This window comes from Nerophis lumbriciformis, linkage group LG04, assembly GCF_033978685.3.
Source record: "Nerophis lumbriciformis linkage group LG04, RoL_Nlum_v2.1, whole genome shotgun sequence".
NCBI classification, from domain to species: domain Eukaryota; kingdom Metazoa; phylum Chordata; class Actinopteri; order Syngnathiformes; family Syngnathidae; genus Nerophis; species Nerophis lumbriciformis.
Genome location: NC_084551.2, coordinates 8,906,748 through 8,925,278, shown reverse-complemented (window position 1 = coordinate 8,925,278; position 18,531 = coordinate 8,906,748). Strand labels below are relative to the sequence as shown.

General features: G+C 37.2%; 1 protein-coding gene across 2 annotated transcripts in view; it reads right to left on the bottom strand.

The window, feature by feature from the left end:
• Positions 1 to 18,531, bottom strand: part of grik2 (glutamate receptor, ionotropic, kainate 2) — a 581,700-nt gene that overhangs the window by 61,829 nt on the left and 501,340 nt on the right. For both annotated transcript variants that reach the window (XM_061948573.2, XM_061948579.2), the window contains exon 15: positions 9,108 to 9,333. In XM_061948573.2, coding sequence (XP_061804557.2) covers positions 9,108 to 9,333 — 226 coding nt within the window. The remainder of the gene's footprint in view (positions 1 to 9,107; positions 9,334 to 18,531) is intronic.

The following is an 18,531-nucleotide window of genomic DNA, read 5'->3' as shown; positions in this document are numbered from 1 at the left end:
TGTACAATACTCAATACTTGGTTGGAGCTCCTTTTGCCTCAATTACTGCGTTAATGCGGCGTGGCATGGAGTCGATGAGTTTCTGGCACTGCTCAGGTGTTATGAGAGCCCAGGTTGCTCTGATAGTGGCCTTCAACTCTTCTGCGTTTTTGGGTCTGGCATTCTGCATCTTCCTTTTCACAATACCCCACAGATTTTCTATGGGGCTAAGGTCAGGGGAGTTGGCGGGCCAATTTAGAACATAAATACCATGGTCCGTAAACCAGGCACGGGTAGATTTTGCGCTGTGTGCAGGCGCCAAGTCCTGTTGGAACTTGAAATCTCCATCTCCATAGAGCAGGTCAGCAGCAGGAAGCATGAAGTGCTCTAAAACTTGCTGGTAGACGGCTGCGTTGACCCTGGATCTCAGGAAACAGAGTGGACCGACACCAGCAGATGACATGGCACCCCAAACCATCACTGATGGTGGAAACTTTACACTAGACTTCAGGCAACGTGGATCCTGTGCCTCTCCTGTCTTCCTCCAGACTCTGGGACCTCGATTTCCAAAGGAAATGCAAAATTTGCATGGTTGGGTGATGGTTTGGGGTGCCATGTCATCTGCTGGTGTCGGTCCACTCTGTTTCCTGAGATCCAGGGTCAACGCAGCCGTCTACCAGCAAGTTTTAGAGCACTTCATGCTTCCTGCTGCTGACCTGCTCTATGGAGATGGAGATTTCAAGTTCCAACAGGACTTGGCGCCTGCACACAGCGCAAAATCTACCCGTGCCTGGTTTACGGACCATGGTATTTATGTTCTAAATTGGCCCGCCAACTCCCCTGACCTTAGCCCCATAGAAAATCTGTGGGGTATTGTGAAAAGGAAGATGCAGAATGCCAGACCCAAAAACGCAGAAGAGTTGAAGGCCACTATCAGAGCAACCTGGGCTCTCATAACACCTGAGCAGTGCCAGAAACTCATCGACTCCATGCCACGCCGCATTAACGCAGTAATTGAGGCAAAAGGAGCTCCAACCAAGTATTGAGTATTGTACATGCTCATATTTTTCATTTTCATACTTTTCAGTTGGCCAACATTTCTAAAAATCCCTTTTTTGTATTAGCCTTAAGTAATATTCTAATTTTGTGACACACGGAATTTTGGATTTTCATTTGTTGCCACTTCAAATCATCAAAATTAAATGAAATAAACATTTGAATGCATCAGTCGGTGTGCAATGAATAAATATAATGTACAAGTTACACCTTTTGAATGCAATTACTGAAATAAATCAAGTTTTTCAAAATATTGTAATTTACTGGCTTTTACCTGTATATGTGTGGGAAAAAAAATCACAAGACTACTTCATCTCTACAGGCCTGTTTCATGAGGGGTTCCCTCAATCATCAGGAGATTTTAATGGGAGCATTCACATACCATGGTTTATATAGGGCACAGAGTGGGTGGGTACAGGCTGGCGTAGGGGCGTGGTGATTGGCTCATGTGTTGCCTAGGAGGTGTTTCCGTCTGTGGCGGCATGCTGATACAATTTCGCTGCGCTTGTTGAGGGATGACAGGTCTGGACGGTATATAATAAACAGTTTCTCTTTCAAGCATAGGTTGCATCTTTTATTACCACTATTGTAAGGTGTGCTGTAGTGGTAATAAAAGATGCAACCTATGCTTGAAAGAGAAACTGTTTATTATATACCGTCCATACCTGTCATCCCTCAACAAGCGCAGCGAAATTGTATCCATGAAATATTTTTAAGCAAATACCTAAAAAGGTTTAATATGTCACTCAAAATGTTAATCAAGTTACCACATATTCCTAGAATTGTAGTTTTATTGAGTTGAACATATTCTATCACCCACTTCCCATCTGTGCTGAGTTTTATGGAAATCAGATGAGTAGGTTTTTCAAAAGATGTATAGATAATGCATGGATAATAACTAAACATCCTACAGAGATAGCGACATATGAATGCATTGTTTTCAAAGGTGTGAGGGACAGGTTCTGTCCTTTGAAAAAGTTAGTCTTTTCAGGTGACACCAATGATTTCCCCCCTAAACAAATTGTTCCGGGGCTAGTGTAAACATTTACAATAGAAATCAACAAATGAAAAATATAATTTAATTAAAACAGACCAAGCAAAACAAATGTTTTACTGTTATTTTGTAGTGGTAGAAAACAAATACAAACAGAACGTGTAGACGTTAAACTTCAAAATACTGAAGAAAGTGTCAGGATGTCACGTGACAGTGATTAGTTTCTTGTATTTTCTATTTCCTGTTCAGCGCTCTTATTTTTTGTTCCACTCCCTGTTTGTCACCGTTAGCCTCCACACTCCTCTGGCCAGACTGTTGGCTCCCTCACCTGTCCCTGATTGGCAATCAGGACACACCTGTTACTGATTGCCAATCAGGAAGCTTCTAAAACCAGCCCTGTTGTCTGAACAGGGCTTGATCATTGTCTTTGCTTTGTAACAACACCTGCATAGCTTTCCCTATGAGTCAATTACACTATATCTTTATTTGTGTTATTAAATATATTTTTACCTGCCCTATGCCTGGTACCTCCAGATCCTGGGGTTCCGGACTAACACAGATTGTAACATTAGTGATGGGTTGATGAGGCGTCATGAAGCGTTTCGACACATTGCAAAACTGTATTGATACTGTGTCGATACTGTGTCACTAAATACTGACATCTGCTGGACATAAAAAATCACTACAGGCAACCTATGGACCGACTCAACTGACACTGATTTTATGACCTAGTACAGTGGTTCTCAACCTTTTTTCAGTGATGTACCCCCTGTGAAAATGTTTTGAATTCAAGTACCCCCTAATCAGACCAAAGCATTTTTGGTTGAAAAAAAGAGATAATGAAGTAAAATACAGCACTATGTCATCAGTTTTTGATTTATTAAATAGTATAACAGTACAAAATATTGCTCATTTGTAGTGGTCTTTCTTGAACTATTTGGAAAAAAAGATAGGTTTTTATTTATATTTATAAAGGATTTTTGAATTGTTACTATTTTTAGAATATTAAAAAAAAATCTCACGTACCACTTGGCATACCTTCAAGTACCCCCAGGGGTACGCGTACCCCCATTTGAGAACCACTGACCTAGTATATACAATAATATAAACCAAGTCATTGTATTTCATTTAGGATTATTTCATATCTTCATTTAAATAAAAATATATTTTTATCTTTTTTAGATACAGTCAATAAATAATGCGAACATGTATCATAACATGGAAATCTAAGAGAACGTGTTGTGAATGAGGATGCTTGTGGACTGGGAATTTATTTTATTTTTTATTTTTTTACACATTTTTATTTAAAAAAAAAAAGATTTTTTCCAACGTATTAAATTTTAGACGATTTCTCTGCTTAGTTATTATTTCTCCGGCTGTAGAAAAGACCAGCTCACAGGGCACAGAGGAGGCGTCAGTGCGACACAGTTTGCGTATCGGTCACGTGACCGAAACAGCCCATGATCGGTCACATGACTTTCTAAAAGCGGTACGCGCACCGACACAGGGTTTTGCTCTATGAGCTCAACGCATGCGCCGATGCATCGGTGTTGCCGGACCCATCACTATGTAACATTGATCTACAGACCAACAATCCCTCTCTATTCTCAGCTTGTGGTACCATATATCAATCACTGTGTGAAGATACAGTATGAACATAGAAAAATTAAGCCAGTTCTTTCAGATTAATATAAAAATATGCATATTAGCCCTTATTTAAGGATGGCTCGTGCACTTATGTGTCATCCAAATCAATGCAAATGTCAAACACAATATTTGGTGATCACCTGTGTCAAACCATACTGATGCTGAGTTTCCTTCCATTTTGCAAGGACTACTAAGAAAGTTATGTCTTTATGTATGAGATCTACAGACTAGTAATGAAGAACATTTTGACGCAGACTCCCAAAGTTACCTTCAGCTCATTCATGTTTTCTCAGTGTTGTATGTCCTCTTTTGTGTTTTGCCATAAATGTCACTATCACTACAGTAAAGCACAGCAGCAATAACTGAGCTGTTGTGGAAACTGTAAAACACTCAAAGTAGTCCTAGTTCAACACTTGTTTTCTTTCTTTCTGTGTTCAGGACTGTATTGCATTCAGTTGAAAAGAAAACTGAAGACCCATTAGTGTGAAGGAAGTGTAGACTCAAAGGTGAACTGCACTTTTTCTTGAATGAGGCCTATCGTTTATAATCAATATGTGAGACAACAACACACTTAGTTTTTTTTATTTATTATTATTATTTTTTTACTATTTTAAGGATGATTAAAAAATTGTCTAATGCAGGGATGTCAAACTCATTTTAGATCGGGGGCCACTGGTAAAATCACGGCATGATAACTTAAAGGGGAACATTATCACCAGACCTATATAAGCGTCAATATATACCTTGATGTTGCAGAAAAAAGACCATATATTTTTTTTAACCGATTTCCGAACTCTAAATGGGTGAATTTTGGCCAATTAAACGCCTTTCTATTATTCGCTCTCGAAGCGATGACGTCACATCGGGAAGCAATCCGCCATTTTCTCACTTTCGTCGGTGTGTTGTCGGAGGGTGTAACAACACGAACAGGGACGGATTCAAGTTGCACCAGTGGCCCAAAGATGCGAAAGTGGCAAGAAATTGGACGAAATTTGTTCAAAATACGAGGGTGTGGGGAAAGCCGACGAAATGGTCAGTCGTTTGTTCCGCACACTTTACCGACGAAATCCATGCTACGACAGAGATGGCAAGAATGTGTGGATATCCTGCGACACTCAAAGCAGATGCATTTCCAACGATAAAGTCAAAGAAATCTGCCGCCAGACCCCCATTGAATCTGCCGGAGTGTGTGAGCTATTCAGGGACAAAGGACCTCGGTAGCACGGCAAGCAATGGCGGCAGTTTGTTCCCGCAGACGAGCGAGCTAAACCCCCTGGATGTCTTGGCTCACACCGTCCCTTATGCCACCGAAGATGATCAAGAGAAGAATATCGACCCTAGCTTCCCTGGCCTGCTGACATCAACTCCAAAACTGGACAGATCAGCTTTCAGGAAAAGAGCGCGGATGAGGGTATGTCTACAGAATATATTAATTGATGAAAACTTTATTCATTACTCGCGGTTTTACGTAAATTATTATACATAAACTGTGTTTACCAATAATGTAGCTTAAAAACATTAATTTTTTTCAATCATTCGAGTACATTCGGGTAGTCTTGTGTAATGCAGTATTTTGTGTCTATTTAGGTATGGTTAACCTGAGTGCTGAAATCGTGGAAAAATATATGTTCTTAGCGCGCCTGAAATGGGCTGTCTGCACTCTCAAAGTGCATGTTGTTGCCAAATGTATTTCATATGCTGTAAACCTAGTTCATAGTTGTTAGTAATTATCTTATCAGACAGTGTTAAGCCGCTGAAATCCGAGTCTGAATCCGAGCTAATGTTGCTATACCTTGCTGTTCTATCCGCCATGTTTGTTTGTATTGGCATCACTGTGTGACGTCACAGGAAAATGGACGGGTGTATATAACGATGGTTAAAATCAGGCACTTTGAAGCTTTTTTTAGGGATATTGCGTGATGGGTAAAAATTTGAAAAAAAACTTTGAAAAATAAAATAAGCCACTGGGAACCGATTTTTAATGGTTTTAACCCTTCTGAAATTGTGATAATGTTCCCCTTTGAAAATAAAGAAAACTTCAGATTGTTTTCTTTGTTTAAAAATAGAACAAGCACATTCTGAAAATGTACAAATCATAATGGGTTTTTTTTGTGTGTTTTTTTTACAGTTACATGTTGTGTTTAATAGTATTCTATCTTTGTCGTTATTTATATTCTCTGAATAAATTATGTGATATTGTTCACCAGTCAACTCATTGGTGTTAATTTTCAATCTATAACAATAAAAAAATTACATAAAAATCAAAATAATGTATGTCATTCATGTAGTTTGATCATTTTCCTCAACTGACATATGCAGCATCATCTACAAAGATGCAAATAATTGCTATTGCGACATCCAATGGACACATTTAGAACAGCAGTTTCTTTCATTCAAAAATTTCGGGTACATTTGTATACTTGGCAAACTCATCCCGCAGACCGGATAAAACCTGTTCGCAGGCCTTATCCGGCCCCCGGGCCGTACGTTTCACACCCCTGGTCTAATGCGTCTAAGCCCTCTAAGACAACTTAAAAACCCTCCATCGACATTTTATACACACACAGCATATATATATGTGTATATATATATATATATATATATATATATATATATATATATATATATATATATATATAATGTAGTAGCAATATGTAATATTTTCAATATTTACCATATATTGATTGTCCGGGACTGATTTATTTAGCGCATTGATTTCGGTTTCCATAGCAGCGCACGTCTGACTTCTGGCAACAATGTGTGTTCCTACTTCCGGAATCAAACACCAGTGTGTGTTTTCTAATCATAGCAAACTTGGTAACAGACAACAAGGACGATTATTTTGGGACAAATGAGGATATACAACCTTATACTTTTGAAGCTACATTTACTGCTGCTTATAGAAGTGAGCACGAAGGAAGAATGAGAGGTTGGAGCAAACTGAGGTGAAAGCGATTTTGACGCTATAAATATGCAACTTGGAGCCAAGCTCTTTCGACATAAATGGTGTGCTTAGCCAAAATCAACAGGAAATGTTCCCGGCCAGTTGGACCAGACGAACAAACGTCCATCAAGTGAGTCACTTTAATATTGATCCTGATACACACAGCACGCCATATGTTTTAATGCAACTACAGTACATACACTGCCTGGCTAGCTGTGTACAAAGAAAACATGAAATTTGGGCTAATACGCTACAGATTCTGTAATATGATTGTTCATGTTTTTCAGTCAGTACAAATTAGTGTCGCAGTGTTGTGCATTACTAACGCAAACGCGTTTTGTGTTGTTGTAGAAGCTAGCTTATCTCTTGCCGTAGTTCGCTTGTACGGGTAATACCGAAGCATGCCGACGTGTTACTACGCTAGAAAAAGAGTTGTTCAGTGTTCGCTCTCAAAATAGAAATGTCGCTACAGCTTGGTTATCATACGGGTTATGAAGTATTTGTGACGGTTTTCAAATGCATTAAAGTGATTTAGTGGAAGAATAGATATGCTCTCATTAGCTGCATTGCTAGCTATCTAGAACGAGAGTGTAAACAAAAACCTTTTGTCTTTGTCACGGCGCATGCACAATCCCTAATGTCTTCTGCTGCAAGCTCGGCCGGCACCTCTGCTAGAAGCGCGCCGGGACCCCCCCCCCCCCCCCCCCCCCCCCCCCGCTTGCTCTGGCCGCACGCATAAAAGCTGCAGGCAATCACTAATCAGCGCACCTGGGACTAATGAAGACAGACAGCATAAAGACCACCGGAACCGAAGATCCAGTGCCGGAACGTAGTTCACTCTCGTATCCAGTGTTGGGTTAGTTACTGAAAACCAGTAACTAGTTACAGTTACTAGTTACTTTATTTCAAAAGTAACTCAGTTACTAACTCAGTTACTTAAACCAAAAAGTAATGCGTTACTGTGAAAAGTAACTATTTAGTTACTTATATTTTATTTTTATTTTTTTTAAGGCCCCATTTAATGCCCTTTTAGCCTTCATTTTAGTACTGTTATTGCACTGGAGAATAATACAATCTGTTGATCAACTTGACATGCATTTGCATCACTCAACTCTGCTAAGCAATGTGCTCTACATACAACACACAAAGACAAAGATATGTTTTAAAGGGCCAATTTGTTTCAGACCAGAACAAATTGACAAAACTATTTTAAATAGCTGCAACATAACATACATAAGTAACAAACAGCATAATAACAACATAGCTGTAAAACAAGAAAGGCACACACTACATACATAAAGCCTAACCAGGCGTTTTTTTATCTCAAGGAATTCTGAAATAAAATCATGTCTGAAGCCCAGAACACTCTACACATTTCCCCACTTAGTTTAGAGAAAAGGAAATATTAGCCTGGCCCACTAGTATCCCTCTTTAGGTTTGTGAACTTTATAGTCTAAACATTTAGAGTGATGTGATAATCAAACACTCTAAAAGTCTAAAATGAAAGAGTATATAAGAGAATTGACAGAGTGTGTGTACCTTCAGTGTGCAGTGCCTCATTAAAATCCAGCCGCTGTTGGAGGTGGAGGTGAAGTGTGTGTCTCTTTACTAGCTTCGTCGAAGCATGTTGTTTTTGTAGCTGTTTCAGCATATTTGAAACTTACATTCAACTAAAATGTTCTTTTCTTTGTGGTCGATAAAAAAACGTACTGAAAATATCTCCATTTTAAGAAACTCGGCTTCGGGGTTCGCCATGACGTCTTGATAGTAGACACAGACACGCCCCCTCCCACACACACACACACACACACACACACACACACACGTACACACAGACAGCGCACTGCACGCCTCTTTTTTGTCGCCTCTTCAGCAGCGCTGCAACACTCAGATCTTCTCAGTTTCTAGCCGATACTACATAAAAAATAACGCAAAATAACGCATCATGTAGTAACGGTAACTGAGTTACTGAATATAAAAAATAACGCGTTAGATTACTAGTTACTTTGTAACGCGTTAGTCCCAACACTGCTCGTATGTGTCCCCTGTTTCCCGTGATCGAGCTGTGCGTCTCGACTTCCCTCTGGATTCTGGACTGCCTCCCTCGATCCTCGACCCCTGCTTGGACACGGACCTTGATGCTTCTCTCCAGCCCCCGACCGCTTACCTGCCCACGGACTGCCTTCTCGTCTTACCCCTTTTGTCTGACACGCACATACAACAACCTCTGGTAACATTTACATGGTTAATTCTACACATCCTCTTACACCTTTCACTTGGAGTAGCATACACATCCAACCTATTCATCACATCCAATAAACCTATTGAACTGATTCCTGCCGTTGTGTCGTCTCCTTCCCCCGCCGTACGTAACAGTCTTCTTGTCTCTCATAAAGATTGTGGACGATAGGCAAAATTTAAAAAAAAAGTACAGTTCCGCTTTGAGAGCACGTGTAAAACATTTAGTCATAATCGTAGCGTACATACCCATCGGAGTGCCAACCCCATATGCTTGAGAGTCAATGAGGCCTCCAATCTGGGTGAGGTTGCAGTTTCGCTGAATGACAAACTCAATGGTGGTAGACTCCATGAGGAAAGCGTAGTCGGAGGTTAGCGCTCGGTGAATGCCTTCTTCTACATTCTTCACCATCACAGAATGCCTCCGACTGCTCATGAACTCCCACATTTTGTCATATGTGGAGATCTTGGTTTTCTGCAAAGAGACATAATTACAACATCATTACATTTTGAGAGTAAAGCCATGGACTTATGCAGAAACCAGGCTCCTCACTGTATAGAGGCATGTAATTGTACTTCATTAAAGCATGTTCCCTTAGGTATAATAAATATGACATTATTTTATCATTAAGTATATTGGTTAATGCATGATTAACATGTTTTCAAAATAAAAGTCACTGTTGTAATTTACTGTGGTTAACCCTTAGCATTCCAGTGAGCCATTTGGGATCTACTCCCGTTTCAAAAACTGAAGATTTCCAACCTCCAGGTCATCATAAAAAGAGCCAATGGCCTACCAGCAGACAATCAGATGGGTTAAAACTAGGGATGTCCGATAATGGCTTTTTGCCGATATCCGATATCTCGATATTGTCCAACTCTTTAATTACCGATACCGATATCAACCGATATAAACCGATATATGCAGTCGTGGAATTAACACATTATTATGCCTAATTTGGACAACCAGGTATGGTGAAGATAAGGTACTTTTTAAAAAAAATAATAAAATAAGATAAATAAATTAAAAACATTATCTTGAATAAAAAAGAAAGTAAAACAATTTAAAAACAGTTACATAGAAACTAGTAATTTTTATTATGTCCTAAGTTTTTATTCATGTTGTATTTATACTTATCACAGCCCTAAATGTATTGAATTCATACTTATTTGTGTATTTTTTTCTCTGTTGTTAAAATGCTCTTAGGGGAGGTAAAATTCAAAATAGTAAGGCATTGTCAAAGCTTGGAGGTATGGCACCACTTTATGGAATGTTTACAATAAAAACAACAACATTATAGCCAATATTTCAGAATACAGTAATTACCACAAACAGGGTAATATTTGTGTAAATTCAAATTGTGATCATATCTTATAACTGCTACTAGGGATGTCCGATAATGGCTTTTTGCCGATATCCGATATTCCGATATTGTCCAACTCTTTAATTACCGATACCGATATCAACCGATACCGATATCAATCGATATATGCAGTCGTGGAATTAACACTTTATAATGCCTAATTTGGACAACCAGGTATGGTGAAGATAAGGTACTTTTAAAAAGATGTAATAAAATAAAATAAGATAAATAAATTTAAAACATTTTCTTGAATAAAAAAGAAAGTAAAACAATATAAAGACAGTTACACAGAAACTAGTAATTAATGAAAATTAGTAAAATTAACTGTTAAAGATTAATACTATTAGTGGACCAGCAGCACGCACAATCATGTGTGCTTACGGACTGTATCCCTTGCAGACTGTATTGATATATATTGATATATAATGTAGGAACCAGAATATTAATAACAGAAAGAAACAACCCTTTAGTGTGAATGAGTGAAAATGGGGGAGGGAGGTTTTTTTGGGTTGGTGCACTAATTGTAAGTGTATCTTGTGTTTTTTATGTTGATTTAATAAAAACAAAACAAAAAAAAACAAAAAAAAACGATACCGATAAAAAAAAAAAAAACGATACCGATAATTTCCGATATTACATTTTAACGCAATTATCGACATCTCTAGTTAAAACCTAAAATATATACTTTACTTTGTATAGGCGTCCTTTCAAGATTTTAACTATTTTGGTAAATGCAAATTGAGAGCAATGACTGAGGTGTATTGCTGTACAAACATAAACACAAGCATTTTACTTAGTTTTGACCAACAAAACACTGTGAAACACAACACTATGCTGTGTCTACTGGTTCACCAATACTTGCTGTTGAGGATTCGATGCTTTTTTTCATTAAAAAAAAGAAAAAACTTTTAGAAAAATCTGAGAAAATATTTATTTATTTATTTGACAGGGACAGTACAATTAAACATTGCTACCCATAGGAAACCGATGTCAAAGTCCGTAAGACTTCTAGCCAAAGGCTAATTTGCGACACTCGTCCCTGGTTAGGCTTTTAAAGAAAAGTTGAGAAAAGTGAAAAACACGTACAAAAAATTTAGTAAAAAATATAAATACATTAAAAATAATTGGCCCCATGTGTCCATACTACATACATTATTTACCTAACACGTCATGAAATAATTAAATTATTAACCATGAAACAATTCAGCTGTGAAATAATGAATCATGAAATCAATAAATCAATTAAATATGAAAATAATACATACTTTTTACATGGAATAAATTAACATAATGTGATCACATACTAATGCATTTAATTCCAATTATAACATTGGCACATTTAAATTATTATTTAAAGATGTATTTATTTAATTTTGTCCCATTTCATGACTATATAGAGTACAGTATGTCATGATCCTGTGTGGAGCATACAGCCTGGACATGTTAAAATGTTTTACTAGCAATATTTTTCTTCTTCCTATTATTATAATAATAATTATTATTATTACTATAATTGGCAATGCAGTCTTAATTTGTACACCTGTGACTCTACAGACTACATAAGAGAGCGCATGACTACCTTATGATGGGTAATTCCCAAAAGAGCAGCATTTCTTTGGCATAAACAATTAAAACCGGCTATGAATCCCGATGTTTTTTTTTTTTTATCAATCAATCAATCAATGTTTATTTATATACAGAGGTGGGTAGAGTAGCCAGAAATTGTACTCAAGTAAGAGTACTGTTACTTTAGAGATTTATTACTCAAGTAAAAGTAAGGAGTAGTCACCCAAATATTTACTTGAGTAAAAGTAAAAAGTATGTTGTGAAAAAACTACTCAAGTACTGATGAGTAACATATACACACACACATATATATATATATATATACACACACATATATATATATATATGTATATATATATATATATATATATATATATATATATATATATATATACACACACATATATATATATATGTATACATACATTGATATATACAGTATATAATTTATATTTATTTATTTTGCCGTTTTTGTTTACATGTTAAAGGTGTTTTAATGAATATACATGCATGTTTAACACATATATATTCCTTTCTTTCATGAAAACAAGAATATAAGTTGGTGTATTACCTGATTCTGATGACTTGCATTGATTGTAATCAGACAGTAGTGATGATAACGTCCACGTTTTCAAATGGAGCAGAAAAAAAGTTCCTCCTTTCTGTCTAATACCACATGAAAGTGGTTGGTTTTTGGCATCTTATTTGTCCAGCTTCCATATTCGTTTTTATACACTTTACAAGAAATACATTGGCGGCAAACTCCGTAGCTTGCTAGCTTGCTAGCTTGTTTGCACTGGCTTTCGGAGACTCTTATTTTGCAGGCGCGATGGAGCGGCACTTTTATTGTGAAGACAGGAACTGTGCAGTCAGTCTTTAGGCTTTTGACGGGATGTACGGTTAAAATAAAAAATGGTCTTTTTTCCTTCACACTTTTGATTGATTGATTGGAACTTTTATTAGTAGATTGCACAGTACAGTACATATTCCGTACGATTGACCACTAAATGGTAACACCCCAATACGTTTTTCAACTTGTTTAAGTCAGGTCATGTGACCCCTGGCTCTGTTTGATTGGTCCAACGTCACCAGTGACTGCATCTGATTGGTGGAACGGAGTGAACGTCACCAGTAAGGCAGGCACTTTGAAGGTCTGTCTGACAGACCAAAACAAACAAAGCGTGCATTAACAGATCGATAAAAATTAGTAGCGAGTAGCGAGCTGAATGTAGATAAAAGTAGCGGAGTAAAAGTAGCGTTTCTTCTCTATAAATATACTCAAGTAAAAGTAAAAGTATGTTGCATTAAAACTACTCTTAGAAGTACAATTTATCCCAAAAGTTACTCAAGTAGATGTAACGGAGTAAATGTAGCGCGTTACTACCCACCTCTGTTTATATAGCCCTAAATCACAAGTTTCTCAAAGGGCTGCACAAGCCACAACGACATGCTCGGTACAGAGCCCACATAAGGGCAAGGAAAGGAAATAGATGCAAAAGATGCAAAAAAATGGCCATCATTCTCTCCTGACCAATAAATCATGCCAGATTACGCTCAGGCTATTAAGCTACAGTTGGGTTGTGCAGAGGTGAGGCAAGGCTACAGCACAACACAGTTTGAGAAAACAGCAAAAAAATGTGTTCTGTCACTTTATATACTGACACAGATTGTTTGGAATTATTTTTATTTTATTTTACTTATAAATTAAATTGTATGAAGTATGATAATTAAAGTCAATTTCAATATAAAACCCTGAATATCATTCATAAAACACAAAATTAAGTGATGTTTGTGAGTCAAGGCGAGCCTGAGTCAAACAATCTGGATCACCACAAATAGTCGTATAATGCCCATCTTTATTACTTTCCACAGGAGCAGATTTGAAGGTAGTTTTGAAGCCATTTGAAACCTAATTAAGTCACATCTTCAAGGTCCCGCCCGCCATTATTTTGTGTAATGACTTTTTGTGGCTGGTCGATATTTTAGATCAACTGGGTGATTTGTGGAGTGCCTATCAGAATCTTTTGGAGTCACCCTTGACAAATCAGGCGATTGAGCATGCAAGCCGCAGACTACTGATAAGAAGCAGGAGCAGGGGCTGTGAATACGTGGACAGACAGATAACCGCATGGATTCCAAACCAGGCCGATGGCAGAGGTGCATCCCCCATATTTACACACAATGCCTTCTGTGATCTTGGAAAAAGATGTATGTGAAGATAAAAACCGTGTTCAAACTAATCCATTGTAAGGCTGCAGAATTCTTACTTGAGTCAGATTGAAAATAAATATTCTTGTTTGCTTAAATACACCATTAAACACACAACCTTAGGACTTAAAAAAAACAAAAAAAACCTTATATCAGGGGTCGGCAACCCAAAACGTTTATAAGAGCCATTTTGGACCAAATATACAAAAAAAACTAATCTTTCTGGAGCCGCAAAAAATGAAAAGCCGTATATAAGTCTTTGAATGAAGGCAACAAATGACATAAATGTCTACATTAGCTATAATAGCCTACTATCAAAATGACTTTAAAAGTCTTATATACGTCTTATAATGAAGGCAACAAATGACGTAAGTGTCTACATTGGCTATAATAGCCTACTATCAAAATGACTATGTGTCGCAGGTTGAAGCCAATCTTTGTTGACAGAAATGTTGAAATGTAATATTTCTTCTACACATTTTTACAACATTATAAACCATTAGTAAATCAAAGGCTACTCAGTGTCATGTCTGTGTGATCATGTTTTGTTTTAGTCATGTTCGGTTTTGTTTTTGGACTTTTTGTGCACTTTTGTTTTGTTTTGTCACCATAGCAACCATTAGTTTTCACCTGTCACGTCACGCACCTGTTTCACGTTTTGAGTCGCGCACCTGCTTTCACTAGTCATGTTTATAGTATTTAAGTTCATTGTTTTCAGTTTGTCGTGCTGACGACATCTCACATTTATGCTCTGTACATTCCTGACACTTGTTTTCATGTCCATCCTTCATGCTGCTATTTTTGTCCAAGCCAAGTAAGTTTTTGTTTATTAATGCTGTAGTCTTTTGGTTTCATAGTTTGTTCTCCGCCACTGTGCGCGCTTTTCGTTTTTGATGTATTAGATAAATCATGTACTTACATTCCCGTCTCGCCCGGGCCAACTTTCCGTTGCCTTCTAGAAAAACTAAACCCCAGGACCAAGTCATGACACTCAGTGTGAGATAACTCCTGGAAATGACTGGCTTTTAGATGTGTGTGTCCAAGTTTAAGGAAACGGCAGGCTGTCTTCTTCTAATGGATTTATTACAATCTTTGGCAAACTATGTAATGTTTGCTGTGGTCTGGAACAACATGGCAATCTGAAATGCAGCCAATATTACATCCAGATAATGTGTCATGAGACATGCAAATGTAAACAATATACAAAGAGGGTACAAGGAAAATATATTAAATGAGCTCAAATATACCTACAAATGAGGCATAATGATGCAATATGTACATACAGCTAGCCTAAATAGCATGTTAGCATTGATTAGCTTGCAATCATGCACTGACCAAATATGCCTGATTAGCACTCCAACAAAGTTCACCGTTGTGCATTCACGCACAGCATACAACTTTTGGTGGACAAAATGAGACAAAGAAGGAGTGGAAGGTTTTACATGTAGGCAAACTTGTGTCGCAGTCCACACAATGGTGAGTTCAAGGACCGCCGAAATTAGTGGGACAAAACGATGTTCACCAAATAGTCTCATCAGTGACGCATACACACAAACATATTAAACAGTGGGCTTTATAACAATTGGGAAGGTTTGTGTCATGTTTGTCCTCAAACAAAAAACATACTAAAACCAAAAAATTATTTTCCCCCCATCTTTTTCCATTTTCAATCCTTTTTTAAAAATGACACTAAAGAGCCACGGGTTGCTGACCCCCGCATTATACTTTAAAAGGGTCATATAATTTTGTTTTGCATTTAAAACACTTCCTTATGGTCTACATAAAATGTAATTGTGGTTCTTTGGTCAGACTTTTTTCAAGCCGTTGAGTTGGCAGTTTTATATACATGCCTCCACTTCGACTGTGTCTTCTCCCCGTCAGCAATGTTGTAGTTTTTAGAGCTTCCATATGGAGGATACTGAGAGATATGTCAAAACTATCCAATACTTTGTATTAAAAATGGCAACAGTAGAGTCAGTCTGCCCCACAAAAAAATTGCGGAAAAGAAGAAACTTATTGACTACAATGGTGGACTTGTGCTCTTCAGGTATCATATATGGAGATATTCATCTTGGAGAAAGTTTTCAGTTTGAGCACATAATACATACTTGCCAACCTTGAGACCTCCGATTTCGGGAGGTGTGTGTGTGTGTGTGTGGGGGGGGGGGTGTTCACCAAGAATTCACCAAGTCAAGTATTTCATACATATATATATATATATATATATATATATATATATATATCCTGAAAATATGCAAACAAAACTGTGTTTAGATAATTGATACTTCAAACTTGCACAAATATAACATGAATATAACATAACTTGGCTTCTGAGAGCTTCAAAATATAATGAATAAAATGCTAAAGTTGTTGATAAACAAGCAAGTATTTTAATGAATAAACATGGTCATTTTAAATGAATTATTATGATAATTTAAAATTAATTATTTCAAACATGTTTATTTTAATGTACCGGTATAATTCTATGGCTGGATGTAATGAGTCAGAAAAAATACAAATAAAAATACAATAAATTTTGATGTTTTTAGCAAAATATAGTTAAAAGGTTTTATAGTTGTTTTTTTTAAATTAATAAATATATTTATTTTTATTTAAGATAAACATAATAATACAATTTATCTCTAGTCTGGATGATTTAGTTCTTGTCACCCTGTTGTCCTCACTCAGGTCCGCATGGAGCTGGAGGGGGCGTGGCCTCCAGCTCCGGCTGAAAATCGGGAGATTTTCGGGAGAATATTTGTCCCGGGAGGTTTTCGGGAGAGGCGCCTAATTTCGGGAGTCTCCCGGAAAATTCGGGAGGGTTGGCAAGTATGAGCAGGGGTGTCAAACTTATTTTCATCGAGGGCCACATCGCAGTCATAGCTGCCCTCAGAGGGCCGCTTGTAACAGTGAATGTAAGAATATAAAAGTATAATGGCCTCATTATATAATTGCCTTTGCATTTGGTTGTTTGTTTTTTGTACGTACAAATTGATGAATAACTTGCTTTCAAATCGTAAGTCCAGGTGACAAGCAGATATTTGAGTGTTTATTGTTATTTTTACAAACTATCATACGGTATATAATAATTAAAGGTGTTAAAAATGGTTTTATCACAATCAAATCCTGGTATTTTTTTTTAGAACCGTATTTTTCGGACTATAAGTCGCAGTTTTTTTAATAGTTTGGCTGGGCTCCAGTGCGATTTATATACGTTTTTTTCCCTTCTTTATTATGCATTTTCGGCAGGTGCGACTTATACTCCGGTGCGACTTATACTCCGAAAAATACGGTAATTTTCAAAAATTTAATCTGTATTTTTTGGACAAATTAATTGAAAATAAAATAAGTTTCTTTTAGGCCATATCTACGCTTACTTGGTGCACGTATGTGTCATACGTCAGCAACCAAAAGGAGGTTTTGTAAGCTGTTTTGTTAAGATTTTGTTATTATTTTTCCAAATAATACATTGCAAAAATCAGTTTGAATTGAGAATCGTGTTGAATTGAGTATTGATTATGAATCAAATCCTCACCCCTAGAATCAGAATTGAATGGCGAGGTGCCCAAAGACTCACACCAAAAACAATTGAATATTTGTATATATACTGTATATACAGGTAAAAGCCAGTAAATTAGAATATTTTGAAAAACTTGATTTATTTCAGTAATTGCATTCAAAAGGTGTAACTTGTACATTATATTTATTCATTGCACACAGACTGATGCATTCAAATGTTTATTTCATTTAATTTTGATGATTTGAAGTGGAAACAAATGAAAATCCAAAATTCCGTGTGTCACAAAATTTGAATATTACTTAAGGCTAATACAAAAAAGGGATTTTTAGAAATGTTGGCCAACTGAAAAGTATGAAAATGAAAAATATGAGCATGTACAATACTCAATACTTGGTTGGAGCTCCTTTTGCCTCAATTACTGCGTTAATGCGGCGTGGCATGGAGTCGATGAGTTTCTGGCACTGCTCAGGTGTTATGAGAGCCCAGGTTGCTCTGATAGTGGCCTTCAACTCTTCTGCGTTTTTGGGTCTGGCATTCTGCATCTTCCTTTTCACAATACCCCACAGATTTTCTATGGGGCTAAGGTCAGGGGAGTTGGCGGGCCAATTTAGAACAGAAATACCATGGTCCGTAAACCAGGCACGGGTAGATTTTGCGCTGTGTGCAGGCGCCAAGTCCTGTTGGAACTTGAAATCTCCATCTCCATAGAGCAGGTCAGCAGCAGGAAGCATGAAGTGCTCTAAAACTTGCTGGTAGACGGCTGCGTTGACCCTGGATCTCAGGAAACAGAGTGGACCGACACCAGCAGATGACATGGCACCCCAAACCATCACTGATGGTGGAAACTTTACACTAGACTTTATTTCATTACTGAAATAAATCAAGTTTTTCAAAATATTCTAATTTACTGGCTTTTACCTGTGTGTGTGTGTATATATATATATATCAAAGTTTAAAACATATGAAAATGTTTATATTGCATACATTTTTTTTCTGTCAAAATGGAAACAATGAA